Source organism: Trichoderma citrinoviride (assembly GCF_003025115.1).
Source record: "Trichoderma citrinoviride strain TUCIM 6016 unplaced genomic scaffold BBK36scaffold_2, whole genome shotgun sequence".
In the NCBI taxonomy this organism is placed as follows: domain Eukaryota; kingdom Fungi; phylum Ascomycota; class Sordariomycetes; order Hypocreales; family Hypocreaceae; genus Trichoderma; species Trichoderma citrinoviride.
Window position 1 is genome coordinate 334,566 of NW_020194710.1, and position 22,270 is coordinate 356,835.

The window sequence follows — 22,270 nt, forward strand, 5'->3', positions numbered from 1 at the left end:
CGCGGTAGAACTGGAGAAGCAGCCTGAGCAGTGGAATGCTCAAGCCGAACTGAAGCTCCGGCACACAAAGGACTGCAAAAGCGCCGTGGGGGATAAGGATGCGTGTGGAAGGGAACAAGAAGAAAAAAATCGAGATAAAATCGACTCACCTCTCTCAAGCCATGGCCCGGTAACTGACACGACGCTCCTCTTGCAGATCGAGTCCAGCTGGATCTTGTCCAACTGGTTCCAGAAAGGCAATGGAGATGGCGTACCAGTCTGGGACCTGCAGACAAGGCGAGTGTCGCGGGAAGCTTTACTTTTCTGCTTCTCAGATAGTTTGGGAGAGAACAAGAGGGAAATTTTTCTGGTCGCACGGATGAGGATTTTCTTCGGCGGTTGGTCGGAGAAAGCCGCCCAGCGGATCCGATGGCTTTGATGCCTGGGGCTCCAGGCGCCAACTTGATGGAAGATTCTGTGAGTGTGAGTGTGTGTGTGACCTGCAGTGGCTCGATGCAGCGTAGCGGCATTGTGCAGGCGCGGCACCTGGGGGGTTACCGGCGGCTCAGGGCACGTTGCAGGGCGTCTCAGGCACCGCAAGCCCTGCAGGTTGCCCTAACGGTGCTGATAGGCCCTGAAAGATGGGGCTGCTCTCTGGGGACAGATGATGGAAGGTTCCCGTCTCCATTCGTGATGTGCGATGAATACGTATGTACTTGAAAACTCACTGTGAAGCTTTGCGTCTTCTGACGAACAAAGCAGCTCGAGCAATTCGTTTGTTTAGGAGAGCTTTGCTGCTTTGTGCGGGTTATTGAGCGCTCAGCTGATAAGCAGCCGCTGAAGCTTGTGACATCACATGCGCAGAAAAGAGCTTCAGGTTTTGTTGGTGGAGCTCGGTGCTCACAAATAATGCCGCCAAGCTGATTTCTTTGGTTGGCTGATGAAGCGCCGTGAAATTAACCAGCGTCTGTTTACAAACCGGCATAGAGAAGATAATGGGCTTGATCTCACTCCTCTTCATTCACTGATCAAAGGCAGTTTGACTGGCATCAAACCAATTGGATGAGCCGTAAAGCGTCCATGCTCAAGCTGTGTAGCTCCCTTGCTTAGGTACACAAGCCCCCGTTAGCGGGATACGAGCCACAGCTCCAAAAAGTACATGGCCACAGCCGCAAACAATAAGAGTTGGCTGGTGCTCTGCTGCTAAACACGATTTGGGCATCTTCAGGCGCACAGGTACTCGCCTATCGTGAGATCGCGAGATGCCTCAGCCCAACATCAAATCAACAAGACCCTGCCGACGTCACACGCACGGCCCTTGCCCTCTACCGTTTGTCCAGCTGTAAATGTTCTCTCTGGTGACGATGCTTGCTTCTCGTTGTCCCTGCTACCTACTTATGTACTTACTACCTATTACTTAGTTGCTTCCCGCTTAGGCCTAGCGACTGCATCCAGGGCCTGTCCAAGCGGGCCAGGCTTAACCCGACATCGCCAAGGCTGATTTTTTCCCTCCTGATCGCCATCTTTTCCGCCTACCGTTCCTATGTATTCCTCTCCTTGATTCTCCATACGATCCAACGTCCCAGTCTGCTCCCGAGAGGCCGGTAACCCTCTTTTCGTCTTCGTCTATATTAATTAATCTCCGGCCGGGCCGTGTCGGCTGTGGCTGTGGCTTGTTCGCTCTCTTTGCTTGCCCTCCCCTTCCGACCTGTGATACCTCCGATCCCTGCCTCACCTACGTCTACCCACCTGCTGTACGTCCTCGGCGCCTCGACTTATAACCTACCATGTCCTGCTCGTCCGTCCGCATGCGCAGGTGATATTTTACGCTCCAAGTGACAGGATAATGGTCGTGTCTTGATCGCGGGCGTTGGAAATGACTAGCCTTGTCGAGCTCCTGGCCGCCGTCTGCCTTGTCTGGGCCGTCGTCGTCGTTCTCGTCCAGACTGTCGGCATCACGGCCATGTAAGCAGCCCTCCGTCCCGCCTCTGCTTCTTGCTTCGGAGGAGCTGCCTCTAATCTCTTGTCCCCTTCATCCGTTAGATTCGTCAAGTTCAAAGAACGAAACCCGCCGTCCGTATCGTCCACGCTCGAGGATGCGCCCAGCGTCACCATCATCCGGCCGGTCAAGGGCCTCGAGCCCTGCCTCTACGAATGCATAGCCTCGACCTTTCGCCAGGACTACCGACGCCAAAAGGTCTCCATCCGCCTATGCATACAAGACACCACCGACCCCGCCTACCCGGTCCTGCAGCAGCTGATCAAGGACTTTCCCGACTACGATGCGCAGATACTGGTCGAGGCCGAGGATCCCGTCCTGCACGGCGCCCAAGGCCGCGTCAACATGCTGGGCCCGAACCCAAAGATTCGCAACATCAGCAGGGCCTACCGCGAGGCGCCCGGCGACGTCATATGGATCATCGACTGCAACGTCTGGGTTGCGAGCGGCGTCTTGGGGCGCATGGTGGACACGCTCATGGGCTATTCCGCCCCTGACGCACCCGCGCGTAAACCGTACAAGTTCGTCCACCAGCTGCCGCTTGTTGTCGACGTCGTCGACTTCCAGCACAGCGCTACAGCCGAGAACCAGAAATTCCTGGGGTTAGCTGCCGCGGACACGCCGGCCAACGAGCCTCTATGGCGCCGGCTGTGGAGGAACGGCGGCGGCCGTCTCGACGAAATGTTCATGGCGACGACGCACGTCAAGTTCTACGGCGCCATCAACGTCGTGGGCGTCGCGCCTTGCATCGTCGGCAAGAGCAACATGTTCCGTAAGGCTCATCTGGACCACGTCACTGATCCCGCGCGAAATCCCCTTCTCCCGGCAAACGAGGGACGTCCGCGCGGCGTCGACTACTTCTCGCACAACATCTGCGAGGACCATCTGATCGGGGACCTCCTCTGGCGCTCCAACATCCCGGGCTTCCTGAACCACGGCATCGCCTGGGGCGACCTGGTGCTGCAGCCCATGGCAGGCATGTCCGTGTCCGCCTACGCCGCCCGGCGCGTCCGATGGCTGCGCGCGAGGAAGTTCACCGTGCTGGCGGCTACGCTGGTCGAGCCAGGTGTCGAGTCGGTGCTCTGCTGCGCATATCTTGCCTTTGGCCTAACGACGCTGCCGGGGTGCGCTCGGCTGCTCGGCATCCCCCAGACGTGGACGGCCATGGGCTTCATCTGGCTTGCGTCCATGTTGGCCTGGATGATGGTCGACTGGCGTACCTTTAAGCACCTACACACAGGCTGCACGATTGAAACCGACCAGAACACGCCCAAGTTTGCCTTTGGGTCAGCTAGTCCACTCGGTCTTCCAAGGCGGCGCTTCGTAGAGTTCCTGCCGGCATGGATCGCACGAGAAGCGCTCGCTCTGCCGATCTGGACGCGGGCGGTGCTGCTCGGCACGACGGTCAACTGGCGCGGAAAAGTCTTCCACGTCCGTCTGGACACGACGGTCGAAGAGGTTTCGAGCGACAAGACGCCGGCGAGGTTGACGAGGACGCCGGAGTTGGAGAGGGCGAGACAGGGAGGTAAGGATCGATTGCACTGACGATGATGATGATGACTAGACAATTAGATACTGCTGTTGCTGCTGCTGCTGGTGGTGTTTTTTTTTTTTCGTGGGGGAGGTGTTATTTATGGGCAATGGCCTTTACGGCCTGACATGGCATGACATGGATCATGAGCAATGATATCCTTAGACGGGTGTTGTATTCGATATTGAATGATGGGGGCGTTTTAATGTAATCAATGAAAGAGTCTTGTTGTATTCCTGGTCTTGTTCGGACTTATATATATGAATCAAAAGAGCAAACGGCGAGACAACTATAAGAGACGGAAGAAACATATATTCATATCCAAGTAAATCAAAACATCAAAACAAGTCAAGATAAAGAAGGCCATAAAGTCGTGTCTCATGTCAGATACCCCAAAATCCTCCAACAAATCCTCCACAACCCTAACCCCTGATCAGTCAAACTGATCAACTGATCAATATCCAGCAACCCCCCTCCCCTTACTTCTTCTCCTCCGCACCCCCAAAGACACTCGCAGGCACCAGCCGGGACCTCTTGGCAATCACCTCCGACAGCTGCACCATGGCCATCGAGCTCATCAGCTCCAGCATCTGCACGTGCCCGCCCAGGTAGCCCGTGATCCAGTTGCGCAGCTCGACCGAGACGAGCGAGTCGACGCCGTAGCTCGACACCGCGCGGTCCGGCTGGATCTCCGTCGTCGGCACGGCCAGCAGCTTGGCGAGCTTCTGCTTCAGGCCCATGAAGACGGCCTCGATGGCGGCCTCGCCGGTGGCGGCGCTGCGCAGCGCGGCTTGCACGTCGAAGGCGGCGTCGTCGCCGCCCTTGGAGGAGGCCCGCGGGGCGACGCGGGACCAGACGTGTGCGAAGCGGGCGTCTGGGCGTTGTTGCTGCGACGGGGAGGCGGGATTGGGGGCGAATTGGCTGGCGCCGCAGATGATTTGGCTCTTGGAGGAGGAGGGGCTCTGGATGGCGTAGTTGATCACGGCGAGGACTTCCTCCACCGTCTGCGGTCGGACGTCGGAGGGAGGGAGCAGGTCTTCGGTGTCATCTCCGAAGCTTTCCTTCTGCACGGCGCCGAGGGCGATCGCCTCGACGGGGAAGCCCTGGCTGGCCTGGGCCTGGGCGAAGCTATCCCGGAATGCGCCAATGGCACTGGCGATGCTTTGCTCAGGGCCACCCACGAAAGCAGAGGTGCGGTTCAGCAGGATGAAGAAGTCAAGGTTGGAGCCAAAGGCCTCCTGGAGGCTGGTGATGCCTGTGGTGGCGAGCGCAACGGCAGTCGACCACTGAGAGTATGACACAGCTTTGATGTCCGCGTCCTGATCGGCCTTGTCAGTTATTACACTTTGAAAGGCGTCGAATGCTCTGCTTACAGAAACTTCGGAATCGCCGAGAATGATGCCCCGAATGGGGGCATCCGCGCTTGCTTCTCGGATCTGATCGACAAACAGCTGGCTGGAAGTGATGCCGGGGATCAAGACAACGTCAGCACCAAGGCCTTTGATCTCGTCCGAGACCGCCTCAATGCCAGAGCCCTGACACGAGATCAAGCGGCGAGCTCCCAGCTTGGCCAAGTACTTGGCGACTGCTGCATCCAGCTTTCCAGCATTACCGACGACAAGGTAAGAGCTGTTCTCTCGCAGGGCCGCAGGCTTCGGCTTTTGGGGTTGAATCTTGAAATCGAGTTAGTAAAGCATTGAACACAGGACGCATACAAGAGAGGGATGCAAATGAGTAACTAACCTTCAATGGCAGACTGGCGTCAAGCTGGAACACCGACTTGCCAATGAAATCGCCCGCCTGGATCAAGCGAAGCTGCTCTGCAACCTTGGAAGCATGAGACGACACAATCGGGCCAATCACAGCCAACGTCCCCTTCTGGAGCATGCTGAAGGAAGTTTCCAGCAGCTCGTGGAACACGAGGGGCCTCTCTCGTGCGAGGAAGCCCATGTTCACGACAGAAAGAGAAACATTTCTCTGGAGAGCTTTCATGTCAAGTCGTCCATTGTTGGCGACATCTCGCTCGCAAAGCTGAACGATTCGGCCAAAGGGAGCAACGGCGCTACAGCTCTCTGAGAAGGCATCTCCAGAGAGAGAACCGACAACGACATCGACGCCTCGGCCATCCGTCAACTCAAGAATACGATGACCCAAATCCAGGTCTCGGCTGGATACAATTCGGCCAGCTGGGACGCCAAACGTGCTGCTGATGAACTCTGCCCTTTCTTGGCTTCCAGCGGAGACAAAGATGTCTTCAACGCCGAAGGCCTTTGCAAGCGCAATTGCGGCCTGGCCGACTGCTCCAGCTCCGGAGTGGATCAGGATGCTGTCGCCTCGCTGAAGCCTGGCAATGTCTCGGAGAGCATAAAGAGCAGTCGAGTAGGCCAGCGGAACCGCAGCAGCAATGTCACTGTTAATGTCTCCCGGAACCTTGACAGCGTGGCGAACATCCACGTTGCTGACGGTAGCCAGTCCATCAGGGGCAAAGAAGCTAACCCGGTCGCCCACGGATAGGCTTGACTGGGAAGCATCGCCGACCTCAACGACTGTGCCACTTCCCTCAAGGAGGAGAGAAGAGTTGCCTTCCAGCTGGCCAGTGATAGTCTGCATGTCCTTGAAGTTGAGCGCAAAGCTTTCCAGTCGAACCTTGACCTGCGATGCGCTGGGAGGTTGAGCATGGACCTCATCATCCGCCCAGTACAGCGAGTCCAGCACTCCAACGGAGTTGATTCGGAGACCCAGTGATCGGTCAAGGTCGGTATAAGCTTCATCTCGCGGGTGATACTTTGAGGTAGTGTCCTGCACCTGGTGGTTGACCACCTTGTTCTCCAACAAGCGCGGTATCACGATGCTTCCGTCGGAGATGGCAAGCTCCCACTCGGACGCAGAGTAGGGAGAAGCACTTGGGCTCAGATACTTCTCATATACCTGCAAAATGCCAGCAGCCTCCTCTGAGTTCGCGTCTATCTCCAAAGTGAAGAACTTCAGGTCGGCTCTGGACGAACGCAGGCTGCGCGCCAATCCAGTAACGAGTGCGCGATGGGGCAAGGAGGCTCCTTTCGTCACCCACAGCACAGCCGTGGCGCTGCTGAGGATGTCTCGGACGTTCTCCCAGTCTTTCTCTGATAAGAAGTCCTCAGAAACATCCGAAAGGAAGATGTAGGCACCAGGAGATGCCGCTTCTTTGGCAAGCGGAACGGTGGACACCACGGTGCCAGGATATTGAGTCGCCAGGCCACTGCGCAACTCCTCCGCCAAACCGCCCTGTCGTCCGGTAAAGATGGAGATGCTTCCAATGTCCGCATTCGCTCCGGAGCTGGCAACATTGGAGATGAGCAGGCTTACTTTGTGCTCCTCGTCAGATGCAAAGTCCTTCAACTCGAGTGACACGCCAGAAAAGCCGCTCTTGACGAGGACGTCTTCCCATGCTGGCGTGGACAAAAGAGAGTTTTGGGAGGTCCCGTCGAGGCCCCATCGCTGAGATGGCGCAACGACTTCTGCAAAGGCAATCTGGCCACCGGCCTTCAGGAGGCTCTTCAGATTGCCAAGGTTGTGCTCGGGGCTTTGCGTGGCATGGAGGGCATTTGATGCAACAATGACATCAAAGGAGTTGAGCTCAAAGCCCTGCTGAGCCGGAGATTGCTCTACATCGAGGGTCTTGTACTCCACGACGCCTTCAAACGCCTTCAGCGCCTCTTGGGCCCCGGCAATGGACACGTCGGAGACATCAGTGAAGACATAGGAGCCCTTGGTAGTAGCATAGTCTCGCTTGTCTCCGTAAAGGGCCTCAAGGAGCACAGAGCTCAAGGCGCCAGATCCGCCGCCGACTTCCAGGACACGCAGGTTGGGCACCTTGTACTGCACCAGCTTGAGATACTCGGCAAGCTGTGCGTAGCATCTCTTGAAGCACTCATCTCCGGCAGCCTGAGAGATTGAGTTGTAAGTCTCTCTTGGTTGCCCAGCATTGGGATCCAGTGTTCTCTGGCAGTAAGCGGCCAGTGTTTCACTGGACGAAGAAAAGGGATCCATGAGCCACTCGACCTGATGACACAGAGGATCATCAACAACATTTGCCTCATCTTGGTAGCTTCCCAGTGACGAGAACTTGATTCCACCAACTCGAACGACGACATTCTTTGCACTATCCGTTGCAAAAATGTCCGAAATGTGCTGTCTCAATCCATGTGGACTTGACTTGGCCGTAAGTGAAAGCTTGTGCCCTGGTTGAAGTTCAATATCCGTCGAGATGCAGAGCTCATCAATAGAGGCGACGACCTGAGGGCCGTCCAAGCCCTGGCCAAGCCTCACACCAGGAAGGCATGCCAGCAAACAGCCTTCGAGTGTTGTGGGATGGATGTGGTGCGGCTCTTGGTGGCCCGCGGGCATTGTAGCTTTGACATCAGGAACAGTCAGCTCGCAGTTGGACTCCCAGGCCCGGGCTGAGACTTTATCAAGGTTGGCAAAGCAGCCCGAATAACCATTGCCGGAGCTGCTGAGGATCTTGTATAACTGCTTAGATTCAAGCTGCGCCCAAGCACCACCTGCTGCAAATTCCGAGGGGCTTCCCAACTTGCCCTTGTTCTCCGACAGACCGATCAAGCCCCGACAGTGCTCTGTAGATTCGTTGTTCTGAGAGACACTGTAGATTCGGAACTCCTGCCACTTCGAGCTCGCATCACGAGCTGTCACCGAGTAAGGTCGGAGAAGAATGAAAACCTCGGCACCAAAGGCGTCCTCCTGGACAAGGAGAGGCCTGTCAATGACGACTTGCTTGAACTCAATCACCTTTCTCTTCCAAGGCCGCTGAGCTACAACGGACTGGCGTTTTACGGCTTCCACAATCATGGTCAGGAAGCCAGCCGCAGAGAAGACAATCTGGCCGTCGATGCAATGATCTCTGACCCACGGGATTTCGGAAAGCCGAACGAACATCCTCCAAGACGGCTCAGCACTGATGCTATCAGCAGCTGCAGATCCAAGAAGATCATGGCGGGGGAACTTTCGCAGGCGGTACGCCTGGCTGCGCCGGGACTCGTTCCAGTGCGTCTTGCCGTGGTTCCAGTTATACGACGGCAGGTTGCTCAACACCTTGGTGGGAGCACCCAGAGGATTGTTGGCACCCGTCAGCGTAATGGGGAGGCCATAGTTGAACAGGCCACCCGCAAGCGTGAGCACGCTCTGTACTGCATCCTCCTTTCTCTTCAGGCAGGAGAAGTAGTTCACGGGAGGGAGCCCTCCGACGGTCTTTGCCGTCTGAGTAGCAGGTCCCTGCAGTGCCGGGTGAGGGCCAAGCTCAACCAGGACAGTTGGCGGCAATGCAGACGATGTACTGCCCTTCACGGGGAGGCTGAGGAGCTTGGCCAAGGCTGGCGCGAAGCGGACGGGACGCAGCAGGTTGCGAACCCAGTAGTCGCCATCCAGCTCTCGGCCGTCAACCTCTTCACAAGTGACGGAGGATATCATGCGCACACTTGGCTTGAATTGGCGAGGTTGGAGGTTTTCCAGTGCTGCGCCGTACGACTCTCCAATGGCAGCCATGTGGAAAGAGTGGTAGGCCACTGGGACAGCCAGCCGTCGGTTGAAGACGCCGTCTTCCTCCAGTTTGGTAGAAATCTCCTCAATAGCCGACACGTCACCTGATATCGTGACGCTGGAGGGACTGTTGATGCATGCGACGTTGACTGCTTGCTCGCTGTACTTGGAGGTATACTTGAGCGCGTCGGTCTCCGACAGACCTGCAGCAAGCATGCCTCCCTGCCTCGTGCCCTTCTTCAGCATGAGGTAGTAAACGGACTTGCCTCTGTGATAAGCCACCTTGATAGCTTCTGATGCAGTCAAGCTTCCACCAGCGTATGCCGCCGCAATCTCACCACTTGAATGGCCACACACCACGTCGGGATGCACGCCCCACGAGGCAAGGAGGTCTACGAATGCGACCTGAATTGCGGTACAGCATGGCTGAGCCAACTCGGCATCGTTGATACGGGACTCCTCTTTGGGCTTCTTCAACTCATCGATCAAGCGCCAGGTTGCGCCCAGTCGAATGAGCTCCCTCTCAGAGGTACGCATCGACTCGGAAAAGAGAGGATAGGCGGAGAAGAGTTCCAAGCCCATCTGAGCCCACTGCGCTCCCTGGCCTAACGGTTGAAAGAAAAGAAGTGTCAGCAGACAAGTTCTGTTCGGGTCTACTCCAGTCGTAGCGACTTACCAGTGAAGATGAAGCACGTTCGCGAATCGCTAAGTGCTTTAACAGGTCGAATTGACCCAAGCTCAATCTTCTTGATGCCGTCCAGGAGCTGGTCAACATTAGAGGCAATGAATGAAGCTCTCTGTGCAAATCGGGTTCGCCTAGACGACAGCGTATAGGCTAAGTCGTCTAGGGACAGCTCTTTGTGGTTTGCCTTGGCCTCCATGATGAATTTCTTCCATGAATCAGCCAACTTGGAGAAGCCATCTTCTCGCTGGTGGCTAAACACAAAAACCTTTGGGCTGGCATAGGGGGTCTCACCGACAGCCGCACCACGAGGTCCTCTCAACTCAAGCTGTGATGTTGAGTTAATCGCCTTGGCTGGCGGTGACCAGGCTTCAAGAATGACATGGGTGTCGGTGCCACCGTATCCGGATCCGTTCACGGATGCTCGGCGGATTGTTCCCTCTGGCCACTCTTGGAGCTTGGATGCAACCTAAAGAGGAAAACATCGGTCAGTCGGTTACATTGCTTTTCATATCTGGGAAGAAGCCATGCCAATGGTTTTTACTCACCTCTAGCCCTCTCGCCTCCAATTGCAGCCGAGGGTTGGCATTCTGAAAAGTGGGAGTCGGGACAATAGCGCCCTTCTCAAGCATCAACAGAACCTTGTATAAGCCAGTCAAGCCTGACACGCATTCGGTGTGTCCCAAGTTGGACTTGGCACTGCCGATAATGAGCTTGCCAGACCTGTCTGAGCAAAACGCTTTGTTAAACGCGGTGACTTCGACATTGTCTCCCGCGTTCGTACCGGTGCCTGAGAGTTTTCTCTGTTAGTGAAACTGGTGGCTTACGGCCTCTCATCCATGGGCGGGTGTCTTACCGTGTGCTTCCACATAAACGGTCTCTTTGGGGTCAAGCCCAGCTACCGAGTACGCGCGCTGAATAGCTGCATATTGGCTGTCAGGCGATGGCATTGTGATGCCCGGGGTTTTACCATCGGACACAACTGCACTGCCTCGGATCACTGATCGAATGGGATCGCCATCCCGGAGGGCTGCGCTAAGGGGCTTGAGGAGCATGCCAACAACGCCTTCGCCTCGGGCGTACCCGCTGGCGCGATCGTCGAAAGAATAGCATCGCCCGTCAGGGGAGAGGAAGCTTGGATCCGTTAGCGACACGCCACCACATAACCGAAAGAGGAGGGCGGCTAAATCTTACGACATGGATGAAATGATGGACATTTTGTCAGGGTCTAGAATCAGATTGCAGCCCCCCACCAGGATCTGGTCAGCATCACCAGCTCGCAGGGCCAGGATGGCGTCGTGTAAAGCCACCGAGGCACTAGAGCAAGCCGTGTCGACAGACTTGCTTGGCCCGTGCAAGTCAAAAGCATACGACACACGGGCAGATGTGAGAGAGGGTCCTGTTCCCGTGAAACGGTACCTATACCACGGCGGTGAGCGTATGTCGATACGGTGCTGCCCAATCCCACCTTGTACTTCCATCGCTGGTGTAGAAGGGGGTCCGAGGAAGTGGAAACCTACATTGGTGATGTCTCTTGATCCCGACCAAGAATTTGGTCGTAATCAGTATAGGATACGGCACAGAAAACGCCAGTATTGGAGCCTTCCAATTGTTCTATGGGAATGCCGGCATTCTCAAAGGTCTCGTAAGCCACCTCGAGCATAAGTCTCTGCTGGGGATCCACGGCTTTGGCTTCAACACCGCTGATGCCAAAGAAGTCACTGTCGAAGACAGCAGGGTCTTGTTGGAGAAGATGAACGCCTCTAGCGTTGGTCTACAAGGAGGACACGAGTGTCAGCTATCAGTACATCGGTAACAGGGGAGGCAACGGTGTTGAAGTGGAAGAGCTCTCTTCTTCCACTTTGTCTCTCTCTATTTCATCACTGTCAACAGAAGATACACGTACCGAACCGGCGAGGTGAGCCTGAGGGTGCCAAAACGACTCCATCTTGAATCGGTTTCTGGCATTGCTGGCCCAGCTGGTCCTGCCGCTTGACAGCAGCTGCCATAGACCGTCTTCATTGGTAGCAGTACCTGAGAACCGGCAGGCTGTTCCAATGATGGCAATAGGCTCGTCCCCGTTGGCATCAAGCCAGCGAGGGTCAATGCCGTTTGTCGAAGCCATGGTCTGCAGAGGAGAAGAGGGGAGAGAAGGAGGTTCGACTGTAGAGCTAGGGATTGTGGTATAGGAAGAAGAGAAGGAGGACCGTCATGTCAGGTTCGAGGCTAAAGATATATGCGATTGCCGAAGCAGTAGTAGCAGGGGGAACGGGCGGGAATAGTACGCCAACCTCGTATGGATTAAGCTCCTTAGCCCCGGTTTTGATTGCATGGCATGGAGGCGGAGACGGACGGAGACGGGGGGGCAGGGGAACAGAAGGAAGGGGAACAAAAAGACCGTGGGCACTGGCATCGGCATTGAATGCAACGACAACGATTAGGCCAGTCTCGACTCCATGGTGACAACAACATGCATTGGCAGGAAAAAAAGAAGGGGGACCGGCCTCGCAGGGTGGCCAACAAAAGTGGCCGGCGAGAATTCTGGAGACGCGCTTGACTCCAACGGCCGGTGCGTCGATAGCTCAAGAGGGCCGCGGGTAGTATAAAATTACCCCCGACCCGGCGATTCAGATCCCATCTCCAGAGCAGCTTATACACCATCGCCTCCTCCTCCGCACAAAGACGACATCTCCTGCACACGGCCTGTGCGTATTTTGCAACAATGGGTTCAATTGCCTCTTTCTCAGAAAAGACGTTGGTTCGGCCAAGCATCCCGCTCGTGCCTGGCCGGATATCAGTCACACCGCTTGACCAATACATGGTCAGGGTCATTCTCCCAATGATGGTCTTTTTTAAAGTCGAAGACCATTCGCTCCGGCCCGTAATTCTCGACAATCTGAAGAAGGGCCTCTCGCGGGCCATTGACGAGCTCAACATTCTGGCGGCGGACATCATCCCGCTGGACCCAAAGGACGACACCATCCAGCTGGAATATCACAAGGACTCGGGCGTCTGGTTCCATGTCAAGGAGCTGCCAGACGTCGACTATGAGGACCTGGAGCGCCGCAACTTTCCCTTCTCCGCGCTTCCTGCGTCTCAGTTTGCCCCAAGCCCTCTGGGCCATTCTGCACGAAGCCCCGTCATGACGCTGCAGGCGACGTTGATCAACGGCGGCGTTGTCCTTACCTTTGGCGGCCATCATGTGGTCATGGACGCCCAGGGCATGGGCACCTTCGTGGCCGTCTGGGCCAAGCATGTGGCCGCTGTGTCGGAGGGCCTAGTCGTCCCCGACGAGCAACGAATGGGCAACGAATCGCTGGACGCCTTTCAGCTCTTCGGTCCACGCATGGAGCGCCCGCTGTCAGAGTTCCCCACATACCAGGTTGGCCCAGATCGATCATACGAGGACATGCAGGCCAAGGTCCTGCAGAAGGCTGTCTCGGGCGACCATGAAGGAATAGCCAAACTCATCCGAGTGTCCCATTGGGCCATGTCCCAGGCGAAGCTCGAGGCTCTCCGAGACGCAACCGTCCCCCGGACCAAGGAGGAAGCATCCGTCACAGCCAATGCGACACTGTCCGCGCTTATCTGGAAGCAAGTGAGTAGGGCCCGGCGACTGACGGAGAAGCAGGTCTCCCAGAGCTCGCTTATCACTTCGGTCAATGTGAGGAGGCGCGTGGAGCCGCCGCTGCCCCTCGAGTACCCTGGAAACGCCATTGCTCTGGCTAAGGCCAATGCAACAGCGGAAGAGCTTGAAGCTCCAGGCGTTGAATCACTCTATGCTCTCGCAAAGAAGGTTACGGCTTCCATCGACTGGTGGACTCCGGAAGAGATCTGGTCTTTGACCGGCGCGCTGCAGACATGCGGCAACGTGGCCAACAAGCTGCTGCCACCGCTCAACTACGACGTGCTAGTCACGGCCCCAGCCCGGCTGGGAGACATGCTCAAGGAGGCTCGCTGGGGCTCCGAGCTTGGAGACATCAAGGCCCTCCGATGGGCCTTCCCGGCCTTCATGGATGGGTTTGTGATTATCCTGCCATCCATCCACGACGGTATTGAGATCATGCTCTGGACCGCGCCAGAAACGGCTCAGCGGCTCAAGGAGGACTCGGAGTGGACGCAATGGGTAACTCAACTAGAATAGCGGTTGAAGGGGACAACCAGGTGGCTCCAGCGCAATTGTCGCTTCTCCAATCCAACCACAGCGCGATGATGGAAGGATGATTCGAAAAAGTGTACTGTACGGGCATGACTAGCTACCCCTCCCCTCGCTCTGCTGCAGTACAGTAGCAAAGCGAAGGTGCCATAATGTGACCAGTCGAATCGAATTAACAGTGCTTCTGCATCTTAGTATTAGCTCGTTGTCTGTGTGTCTCAATGGTAACCCGCATTTACAAGTACCGTACAGGGCATGTTAGTTGCAATGCGGAATAGTAATCTGCATTCTCTGCTTCACAGACACAAAACGGGCTAGAATACTCGGTTCGCCGATGATTGAACAAGGTAGCAAGGTCAAGTCACCTAAGGAAACACCCGAATGGCTCTTCTACTCCGTATCACACTGCCTGTCAAAACCAGGAATCGACCCAGGCTGCGGGCCGAGCCATGGATTAGGGGCGGCAACAGGCTAAAGTCGGCTCGAAGAGAGAAGATTGTGTGCCCTGGTCAGCGGGATTCTAGGCGTTCTCTCGCCTATACAGCTAGTACGGGTGGTAGCAACTCTGGGAGAAGCGAGAACGAGGTGACTTGGTACTTGGCAACGAACAAGAGCCTATGCTGAAACGCTGCGTGTGTGGCCCTACCCAGGTTCCCGGGCTAGTTGAGCAAAGGTGCAGATTTAGAGCCGGCTTGTGAATGACGTGTGCCAGTCGGGGGGGACGGCCGGCCAACGGTGGTGAACCCGACAATGTGGTTGAGACAGCGGCGGCTGATTGGGCGGGAGAGATGGAAGAAGCAATCAATACCGGGGGTAAACGAGCGGGGTCCCACAGAACCGGTATCCGCGGCAGAACCAGGAAAGGCCCAAGGCCAGGGGGAGGATCCAATCGACAAGCGGTGAGAATTTAGCTGCAAGTCCCCAAGCCAGCATGCTGGAGGGCAATTGATCCATGGACGCCACGCGACAGATTTGCGGAAGCGAGTACATGTAATGATGAACCAGGCCCGGATGATCTGAGACGGGGGACCAGAGGCTGTGGCTGTCCACGCAGCAATACCCTCACGAGACACCAGGCAGCCGGGTCGAGATAGAAGCCGCGTTCTCAAGCCGGTGGCAGCTCCGTGCTGGTGTGTGGGCGAGGACGCAGGTGTGGCACACAATACGATGGCGATAGCGAATGGATGCGTTGACGGAGCCTCAATGAAGAAAAAAGGACCCCCGGACCAACAGCAGGAGCAATTCCAGAAGCCGACTGGCCGCCGCAACGCCGAGGGAGGAGCTCGCACTGGCCGGCGAAGCAAACATTGCTAGCGGCGGACACGGTTAGCCATCGAACGGGGCCCGATTGGAGGGCTCGAGGTCAGAGGGATCCTGAGATTGTTTGCAACTTTTCCCGTAGCCCAATCGGGCAGCACGCAGCTGTTGGGGATGCTGTTTGCCGTCATGGAGCGGCATGGGACAGGCCGTGCGCTTGGCAATGCCTGGTAGGGGATAATACATACTTCATGTAAGCAAGCATGTTGGACAATGGCGGACGAGGGATGATGTGCATGAAGGACGACGGGCGGTTTGAGGAAGCGAGGCTGAGATGAAGCTTGGAGAAGCATCACGGCAGAAAAGGACCCGTGCCCGACTGGTACGTCAGCTAGCGCGTGGTCCGCACTGCGGCTAGAGGTACCTTATTGTCGGGATTGGGCCTGAGGATGCTGCAGACGGTACTTGCGCCGCGGCGCATGGACTGCGTGGGCCGCATGTACCTGACGATGCAGGCGGACAGAGCCGGCAAATCAGACACCGCCCTGGTGATGATCGGACCTGGATCGTTTGGCTGCCTCAACTCCATCCACAGCAATCCACAGTCTCCAGTCTACAGTCTCCAGTCTACAGTCTCCAGGCCCACAGTCCGCAGTCAACGAGCTACAGCAGCCGACATGTCACTCGCACACGAGATACTTAGTACATGCGCAGGCATGGGCATGTGTCTTGGACGAGCCGGCATGCTCAACGGAGTACAGGACAGACACACGTCTCTCGGACGGACTCCGCACCACCTTGTCGGTCGATTGTTCACCGAAAGGTCACAGGTCTGGAAGCAGCACTGGCCCGGTCAGCCGGTATTGCATGTACGGATATACAAGTACGGGTATGAGAAGGGTTCAGGGCAAGGGCCACCTGGCTCCGAGACCATGGCATCGCGGCACGGAGTACTACGAAGCACGGCATGTTGCTTGGATCGTCGGCTGCGCAGTGCCTGGAAGTCGGCAATAAAGATGAGGCTGGGCTGCTCGGCCGCAACCTAACAGCATGTCACCTGGTGTGAGTGTCCCTTGGTGGTTGACTGAAACATGGATTAACTCTTTCGTACAGGCGATCGGGCTTGTCGAGGCCAACAAAAGAAAGCAGATTGATACGAGTACGCTCGCTCACAATCGCACCATTGCTCACTCCACCCGAGCTGTGATTGATGGCGCGAGTCAGGGCTTCTGGGGATCTACCGATGCCAGTACCGCGGTCTCTCGCAAGGGTCCGGCATGCGTTGTGACACTGCCCGGTCCTGATACTCCATACTTCGTACAGGTCCTTGGCCAGTCGCATCACCACTTGCCCTCAGGGTTCCCAGGCAAAGGCGACTCTTGCTCCATAGCATCTCACGTCAGTACAGCTAGAGAGGCGCTACGGAACATTCTCGATACACGCGGAGTGCAAGCATGCCCTGTAGCTCTGTAGCTCTGCAGCTCTGCCTACTCGCCCGGAAGTAGGTATGAGATGCAAGTACATACAAGCGGAACGACGGAGTTTACCCTGTCCAATGGTTACTTTTTGGGGCCAAGATACGCCTCCTTCTCTTGGCTCCCAAGTGCTGCATCCAGGTATGAGTTGTATCACTTCCACCCTTGGAAGAGTCTCTGCTTCTGCTAATACATACCATTATTACACAGCAGTAGCGCAACCCAGATAGCTGGATCGCAGGACCCAGACAACTGGTGGCACGTTGTGCCACGCAACGCCCGAAGTGCTGCTGTACCACTCTCGACCGCAGCTCTCGAATCACACCCGTGGGATGCGTCTGGAATGCGTGCCTCGACCCAGGCCTCCTTGGACCCAACCAGAGGAGAGTCGATCCGTTCTGAGCCAGTTGCAGCAGAGGCTTGGTCTAGCGCTATCAACAAACAACTTGACATCCGGCAACATACCCAAAGAAGCTAAGCATGCAAAGAGTCGGTATCAGAAGCCAAGGAAGCTCAAACCGAACAGACAGGGCCGAGCGTCATCATCTTGGGTACTCCGTTCCACCACCTGCATGGCAGCAGCCACAAAATATGTGATATCAGCAAGATCAACGATGTGATGCTACCATCAGCAGCTACAATCTACCTTGCACATTTACCAACAGCGTCATGAGCAACAGCGACGTCAATGTCTCGATCGAGAATATGGGCGCTTGATGGGGTCCGACGGCATAAACAACCCCCCTCATCCTCAACTGCAGCTTACCTGTAGTTTGCGACAGTTGTAACATGTGGTCTGTCAACTTGTGATATGGGACAGAAAGGCTGGCTACACGTGCTTTTGATTGGGGTCCCTCGCTCCCCCATGCCATCGATCCCCGGTTCCCCCAACGAACACCCATGGACTGAATAAGAAATGAGGGTAGTGTCCGCTTCTTGCCCTGCGGGGTCGCTGATCAACGTTTACCATTCCAGTCCAGCACCCCGGGCCGCATAATACCACCGTGTTCGAGCACGGAGCAGGATATGTGATGAAGCTTGTCTAGCGGCGCTTGGGTGGGCGCACCCTGATGCAGCAGAATGAAACACAAACCCTGGATTCGACCAAGGCTGATTTCACGGAGCAACCTCACCAGCCGAGAGGGTTACAGCGGGCTCTTTTTACGTGATAAAATGCCTCTACGGGACAGATACGATGGACAGCATACTGGCTTGTTGCCAAGCCTCGACAGACGTTGCCGAGCTGCTCATCCGGGGCAAGGAGTCACGGCGCATGACGGTATTGCGCCTCAAACAAACGCACCATGGCCACGACTTACCACATGGAATTGGCCAGTGAGCAACAGGAGCGCAATCACAGCTGTCCTGTCATTCATGCAGTTCTATAGTGCTGGTCAAGGCTCTCCGATGCGCGTAAAAGCACGCATAGATACGAGCGACTTGGCGATAGCATGCATACCACGTCTTACACACCAGAACAGCCCATCAAAGATGAGGCACACTCAAAACCCTTTCAAGATCAACAGCGAGGGTTGCAATTAGATTCCTGGTTGCATCAACTCCGATTCCGTGTTCGCGTGTAATACCCGACATGGAAAGTATATGTTTCTGCTTCCCTCACTACGAGGCGGATGCTCTTGCAAGGATGCGGCTCGTTCTCGTTCCCGTCGAGGTGCAAACTTCAGCCTCGCTTACATGTAGGCCTGCCACCCTACACTGCGATCCAGTTTGCAAAGTTATCAGACGATGATGACATGAAGGAAGAGTCACGAGAGAGCTTCACCCAATGATTCTTTCGTACAAGTACAGGGTATGTGCCCTACATTCATCCGCAATGCTATGGCCTACGCATGCTCGTCGCCTATCATGAGCATGTCATCAACCTGCGTTATCAGACTACACCTTACTTGATGACATGCGCCGCAGGGTTCTCCAGCTAGTGCTCTGCTCGCGCTGCTGTCAATTGCAGTTCCGCCTCCGCGGCGGGTCGGAATGATCCTCCGGAATTCCTGACTGCCGCATTTGGACTCCGATTAGGGTTGACAAGGGAACCAGACTCGCTTTATTCGGCACTCCCAGAAAGGCGAACTACTAGAAGGATTCGAATGTGGCTGACTGCACCCTTTGCCGTCAAAGGAAGACGCACCCATTCGGCGACGACTTGCCCGAACAACAATGATCAGACAGGGAATTCCATCCATGAATCGATCATGGATATGATCATCCGAATACGGAAGAGGCTCCCTGACAACGAGGCAAGGGAAGGATGATCCGTGATGTCTCAGAAGGTTAGTTTGCTCCGTCTGCTGGCAAGCTGACGATGTCAAGTGTGATGCAAGTTGATATGACATGGTGCGTTGTGGACGATGACAGGTTGACCAGGGTGCAGGACAACTCAATGCGGTAAACGAAGTCCGCCGTACGTTACGTATACGCACTTACACCTACAATCGAACGACTTCATCCTTCACGAACTCACAGGCAACGGGCATTGTCATCCTTCCTCTTACAGCATGCTTTTAGCCTGTGGATAATATCCCCATGCTCTATCTGTTCGTGAGGCTCTAAGGTATGAACAAAGAAAGTTCTCACGATCATTCTTTGGAGGGCAACTCCGAAGAACGGACGAAAAAAGCACCGATGTATCAGGGTGTATGTGATCCGTTCAGGAAAAACATGCAGCCAACTTCCAAACTACATACTCATTAGGCATCGTTCTCGCTTACAATGATTGACAGCGCGTCCTGGCCGCAAGGCTGGCCGAGACCTTGTTTTGACACTTGAAGAAAGAGGCAAAGGGGAAGGACGGAGAACAAAAGGTCTAGGATTGAGTTGTCAGACCACCCGTGATGCTTCTCCGGTGGACGGCTGACCGTGTCGGACTTCAACTGCATCACCCGCACGTCTTGGCAGAAGCTGTAAGCCGAGCCTGACCGCCAACTCGGTTCTTCTTGCTGTTGCTCTGTCACGGCGTATCTTGTCTCTCCCTCGAGAAAGGCAGAAACATGCAGCTCTCACCGGACGCATGTGTAAGACTACTTCTCAGCGGTGATGAGAGCTGCCCTGTTGGTACCGGTATGAAGGACAGTGTCTGTGCTAGAGCTGGAGAGACTTATGCTGAGATTATGAAGCTTCAGCTTGAATGGCATACGCTTTGCCTTACGCCACCTATCTGCGCCTTTACTCGACTCTGTTGAATCGATTGACCTGGGGAGAAGAGTGATGCGCCACACAGCCGTTGCGCATGATAGTCGTGTAATGGTAATGCTTCTGACGGCTTGACGAGTTTACGACGCGTTCATTGCAATGACAAGGACAAGGACCATGCAGAGCAATCGGTAGTGCTGCTGCTGCTGCTCCTGCTTCTGATGTTGCTGCCTGTTACATATTTCCTCCCTTGTTCATAATAATGGGAGAGAGTGCACTCTGTATTGGTATCCGGAGCTATGTATGCTGGACCCAGATATACGGGATGACTCCAAAACAAGCGGTCTCATGGCCTCTTTTCGGGCCCCCGAGATCAACAATAACTTTGTAGTAGTAGTAGTAATTGTGAGACGCGGCCAGTGATATCAAGATTTCTGCCATTCCTCGACTCTGCACTTCCACTAGTATGACGACTCTTGCGCCGATTCCATCGCTGGCTTAGACTTGGACGGGGGTGTAGATATGTGTGCTCAATAACGTCCATTCCTCTTGATATCGGTGCTTTGGAACGTGTAGCATTGAATGAGAGAGCTGTGAAGTATCACTTCGAGCTTGGCATTGTATGTCCTCCTTTTTCAAAACACCAGCCGCGTTGAACTTCAGCTGACACTGACAGGTCGATCCGACGGAAGGCCCCCTTCCCGAGTCCCTTTATCCTCCAACCAAGACATGCTGTCATAGTATTGCCTGTGGCTTGAAAGAAACACGTTGACACGGGATCTTTCTCATCCAGCTCACCGTTCTATGTCAGCCCGACCCAAGGGAGAGCAAGATGGGAGAGCGGCCGACTCGGCCAATGTCTCGCAAAAAATCCTCTCCACAGGCGCCCAGCCAACACTGTCCCATTTCTCATCTAGTGATGCAAGGCGGGCTCTCCCTTGTATTAAATTCCCTTCGCAGACATTGGACGCGCTTTGGTTTGGTTGACGGGCGCTTTCTCTCGGTCTCTCTGCTATCCTCAAGGAATATCGAAGAGGAAAAAGGAGAGAGTGGAAAGGAAAGACGGCCCGCTCCGATGTCGATGTCTAGTTGCGCGAAAGACGGCGCGAGCGGCTTTTCTCCTCATAGCTTAAATTTACGCTCGGCCCGTCGAGTCCTGGGTCTTCGCGGAAATGCGCTGGCCGAGGGGAGCGGACACTGCACGCCCGACGCAAGGGAGTCTCACATCAACGTCCAACGAGAAAAGCGGCAGAAGCAGGGCGACCAAGGGAGGACCGAGTCAATTTTCGAGTCAAAGACAGCGGCAATGGGCATACCAGAGGAGCAAGCGGAAAACAAACAATGAGAAGAGACGCTCGTGGGAAGACAGCCAAGAGGGAACCGAGGACCGAGCCCGACCGTCCGAAGGCATAAATAGGAGCCATTCGTCCCTCTCTGGATATCCATCTCTCTCATCACCATCCGCATTCAGATCTTCTCCAGCCTTCCCAAGAAGAAAACAACAGAAACAACCTTCAAGATGCAGTTCTCCGCCATCATCGCCCTCTTCGCCACCCTGGCCGTCGCCGCGCCCGCCCAGGAAGCCGCCGAGTACTTCGACGGCCCTTGCACCGCCGGCGTCACCAACAACATCCCCAAGTGCTGCGGTGCCGGCATCCTCGACCTCCTGTACCTCGACTGCGAGACTCGTAAGTTTCCGTGGACATACTTCTTCCCAGTCTGAAAAGTGTGAACATCTGAGCTGACGGATGTTCTTCGCCTCACAGCTCGGGAGGTCTCCTCCATCCTCAACCCCCTGGACGCCATCTGCGCCCGCCAGGGTCTCCAGGCCAAGTGCTGCACCCTCGGCATTGTAAGTTCTCTTCTGCAGCCAAACTCTCTCTCATCAATGGTTGTATTCTAATGGGTTGTGGTTAGGCCGATCTCGGTGTTCTGTGCCAGGATGCTCTTCCCGAGTAAATACCTCTTTAGATGATGGCCTAGGCAGCAGATTCTTTCTGCTCGCAGCAGCATCGGTATTATTCTCAAAGCCTCACGGCGCAACTTGGGATGGAGATTGCTTCCTAGGGAGGCAAAGGGGGAGGAGTTTGGGGTTTTTTGGTGATGGCCTGAAAATAGGCTGGTAGAGCATCCCTAGTTAATATATGCACGTCCGACCGACTTGACTTCGTCTTTGCATGATTGTGAAATACGATTATTGAGTTTGTATCGTCGGCATCAAACAACTTGAGCGCAATTGGGAACATCCCATCGCGGTTCACACACTCATCCCCCGGCAACAACGCAAGGACCAAATGGTCATGATGCTCACAAACACATGACCCATATTGTACGCCTGAAGAAAAGTCTATATTGATCCAAGACTCATCTGGTTGATACAGGCCTTCAGCTAATGAGTAGGGAACTCTGTTCCGATGCCACTATGACACCGCAAGGTGAAAGGGGTCATCTCACGCAAGCTCCTACACATGTTATACTTTGTCATTGGATATCAGATGGAGATCATACAAAG

General features: G+C 55.3%; 5 protein-coding genes across 5 annotated transcripts; 4 read left to right on the forward strand and 1 right to left on the reverse strand.

Annotated features, from left to right (window-relative positions):
* Nucleotides 1-1,855: 1,855 nt before the first annotated feature.
* Nucleotides 1,856-3,550, forward strand: BBK36DRAFT_1137790 (glycosyltransferase family 21 protein; the record flags this gene model as incomplete). The annotated part of the gene is made up of 3 exons (XM_024893196.1): nucleotides 1,856-1,944; nucleotides 2,023-3,503; nucleotides 3,543-3,550. 3 exons carry the CDS (start codon nucleotides 1,856-1,858, stop codon nucleotides 3,548-3,550), a joined length of 1,578 nt encoding a protein of 525 aa, XP_024752671.1.
* A 438-nt stretch (nucleotides 3,551-3,988) lies between these two features.
* On the reverse strand, nucleotides 3,989-11,848 carry BBK36DRAFT_1186863 (polyketide synthase; the record flags this gene model as incomplete). The annotated part of the gene is made up of 9 exons (XM_024896510.1): nucleotides 3,989-4,828; nucleotides 4,883-5,182; nucleotides 5,253-9,646; nucleotides 9,718-10,192; nucleotides 10,272-10,513; nucleotides 10,580-10,857; nucleotides 10,918-11,142; nucleotides 11,244-11,497; nucleotides 11,630-11,848. The coding sequence occupies 9 exons, from the start codon at nucleotides 11,846-11,848 to the stop codon at nucleotides 3,989-3,991; spliced, it is 7,227 nt and encodes a 2,408-aa protein (XP_024752672.1).
* Nucleotides 11,849-12,445: 597 nt separating this feature from the next.
* Nucleotides 12,446-13,867, forward strand: BBK36DRAFT_1109484 (hypothetical protein; the record flags this gene model as incomplete). The annotated part of the gene is made up of 1 exon (XM_024889481.1): nucleotides 12,446-13,867. One exon carries the CDS (start codon nucleotides 12,446-12,448, stop codon nucleotides 13,865-13,867), a length of 1,422 nt encoding a protein of 473 aa, XP_024752673.1.
* A 2,723-nt stretch (nucleotides 13,868-16,590) lies between these two features.
* BBK36DRAFT_1137793 (hypothetical protein) lies at nucleotides 16,591-17,089 on the forward strand (the record flags this gene model as incomplete). Its single annotated transcript, XM_024893197.1, has 2 exons — nucleotides 16,591-16,637; nucleotides 16,822-17,089. The coding sequence occupies 2 exons, from the start codon at nucleotides 16,591-16,593 to the stop codon at nucleotides 17,087-17,089; spliced, it is 315 nt and encodes a 104-aa protein (XP_024752674.1).
* Nucleotides 17,090-21,277: 4,188 nt separating this feature from the next.
* Nucleotides 21,278-21,717, forward strand: BBK36DRAFT_1111500 (hypothetical protein; the record flags this gene model as incomplete). The annotated part of the gene is made up of 3 exons (XM_024889708.1): nucleotides 21,278-21,446; nucleotides 21,525-21,610; nucleotides 21,676-21,717. 3 exons carry the CDS (start codon nucleotides 21,278-21,280, stop codon nucleotides 21,715-21,717), a joined length of 297 nt encoding a protein of 98 aa, XP_024752675.1.
* Between the last annotated feature and the right edge of the window lie 553 nt (nucleotides 21,718-22,270).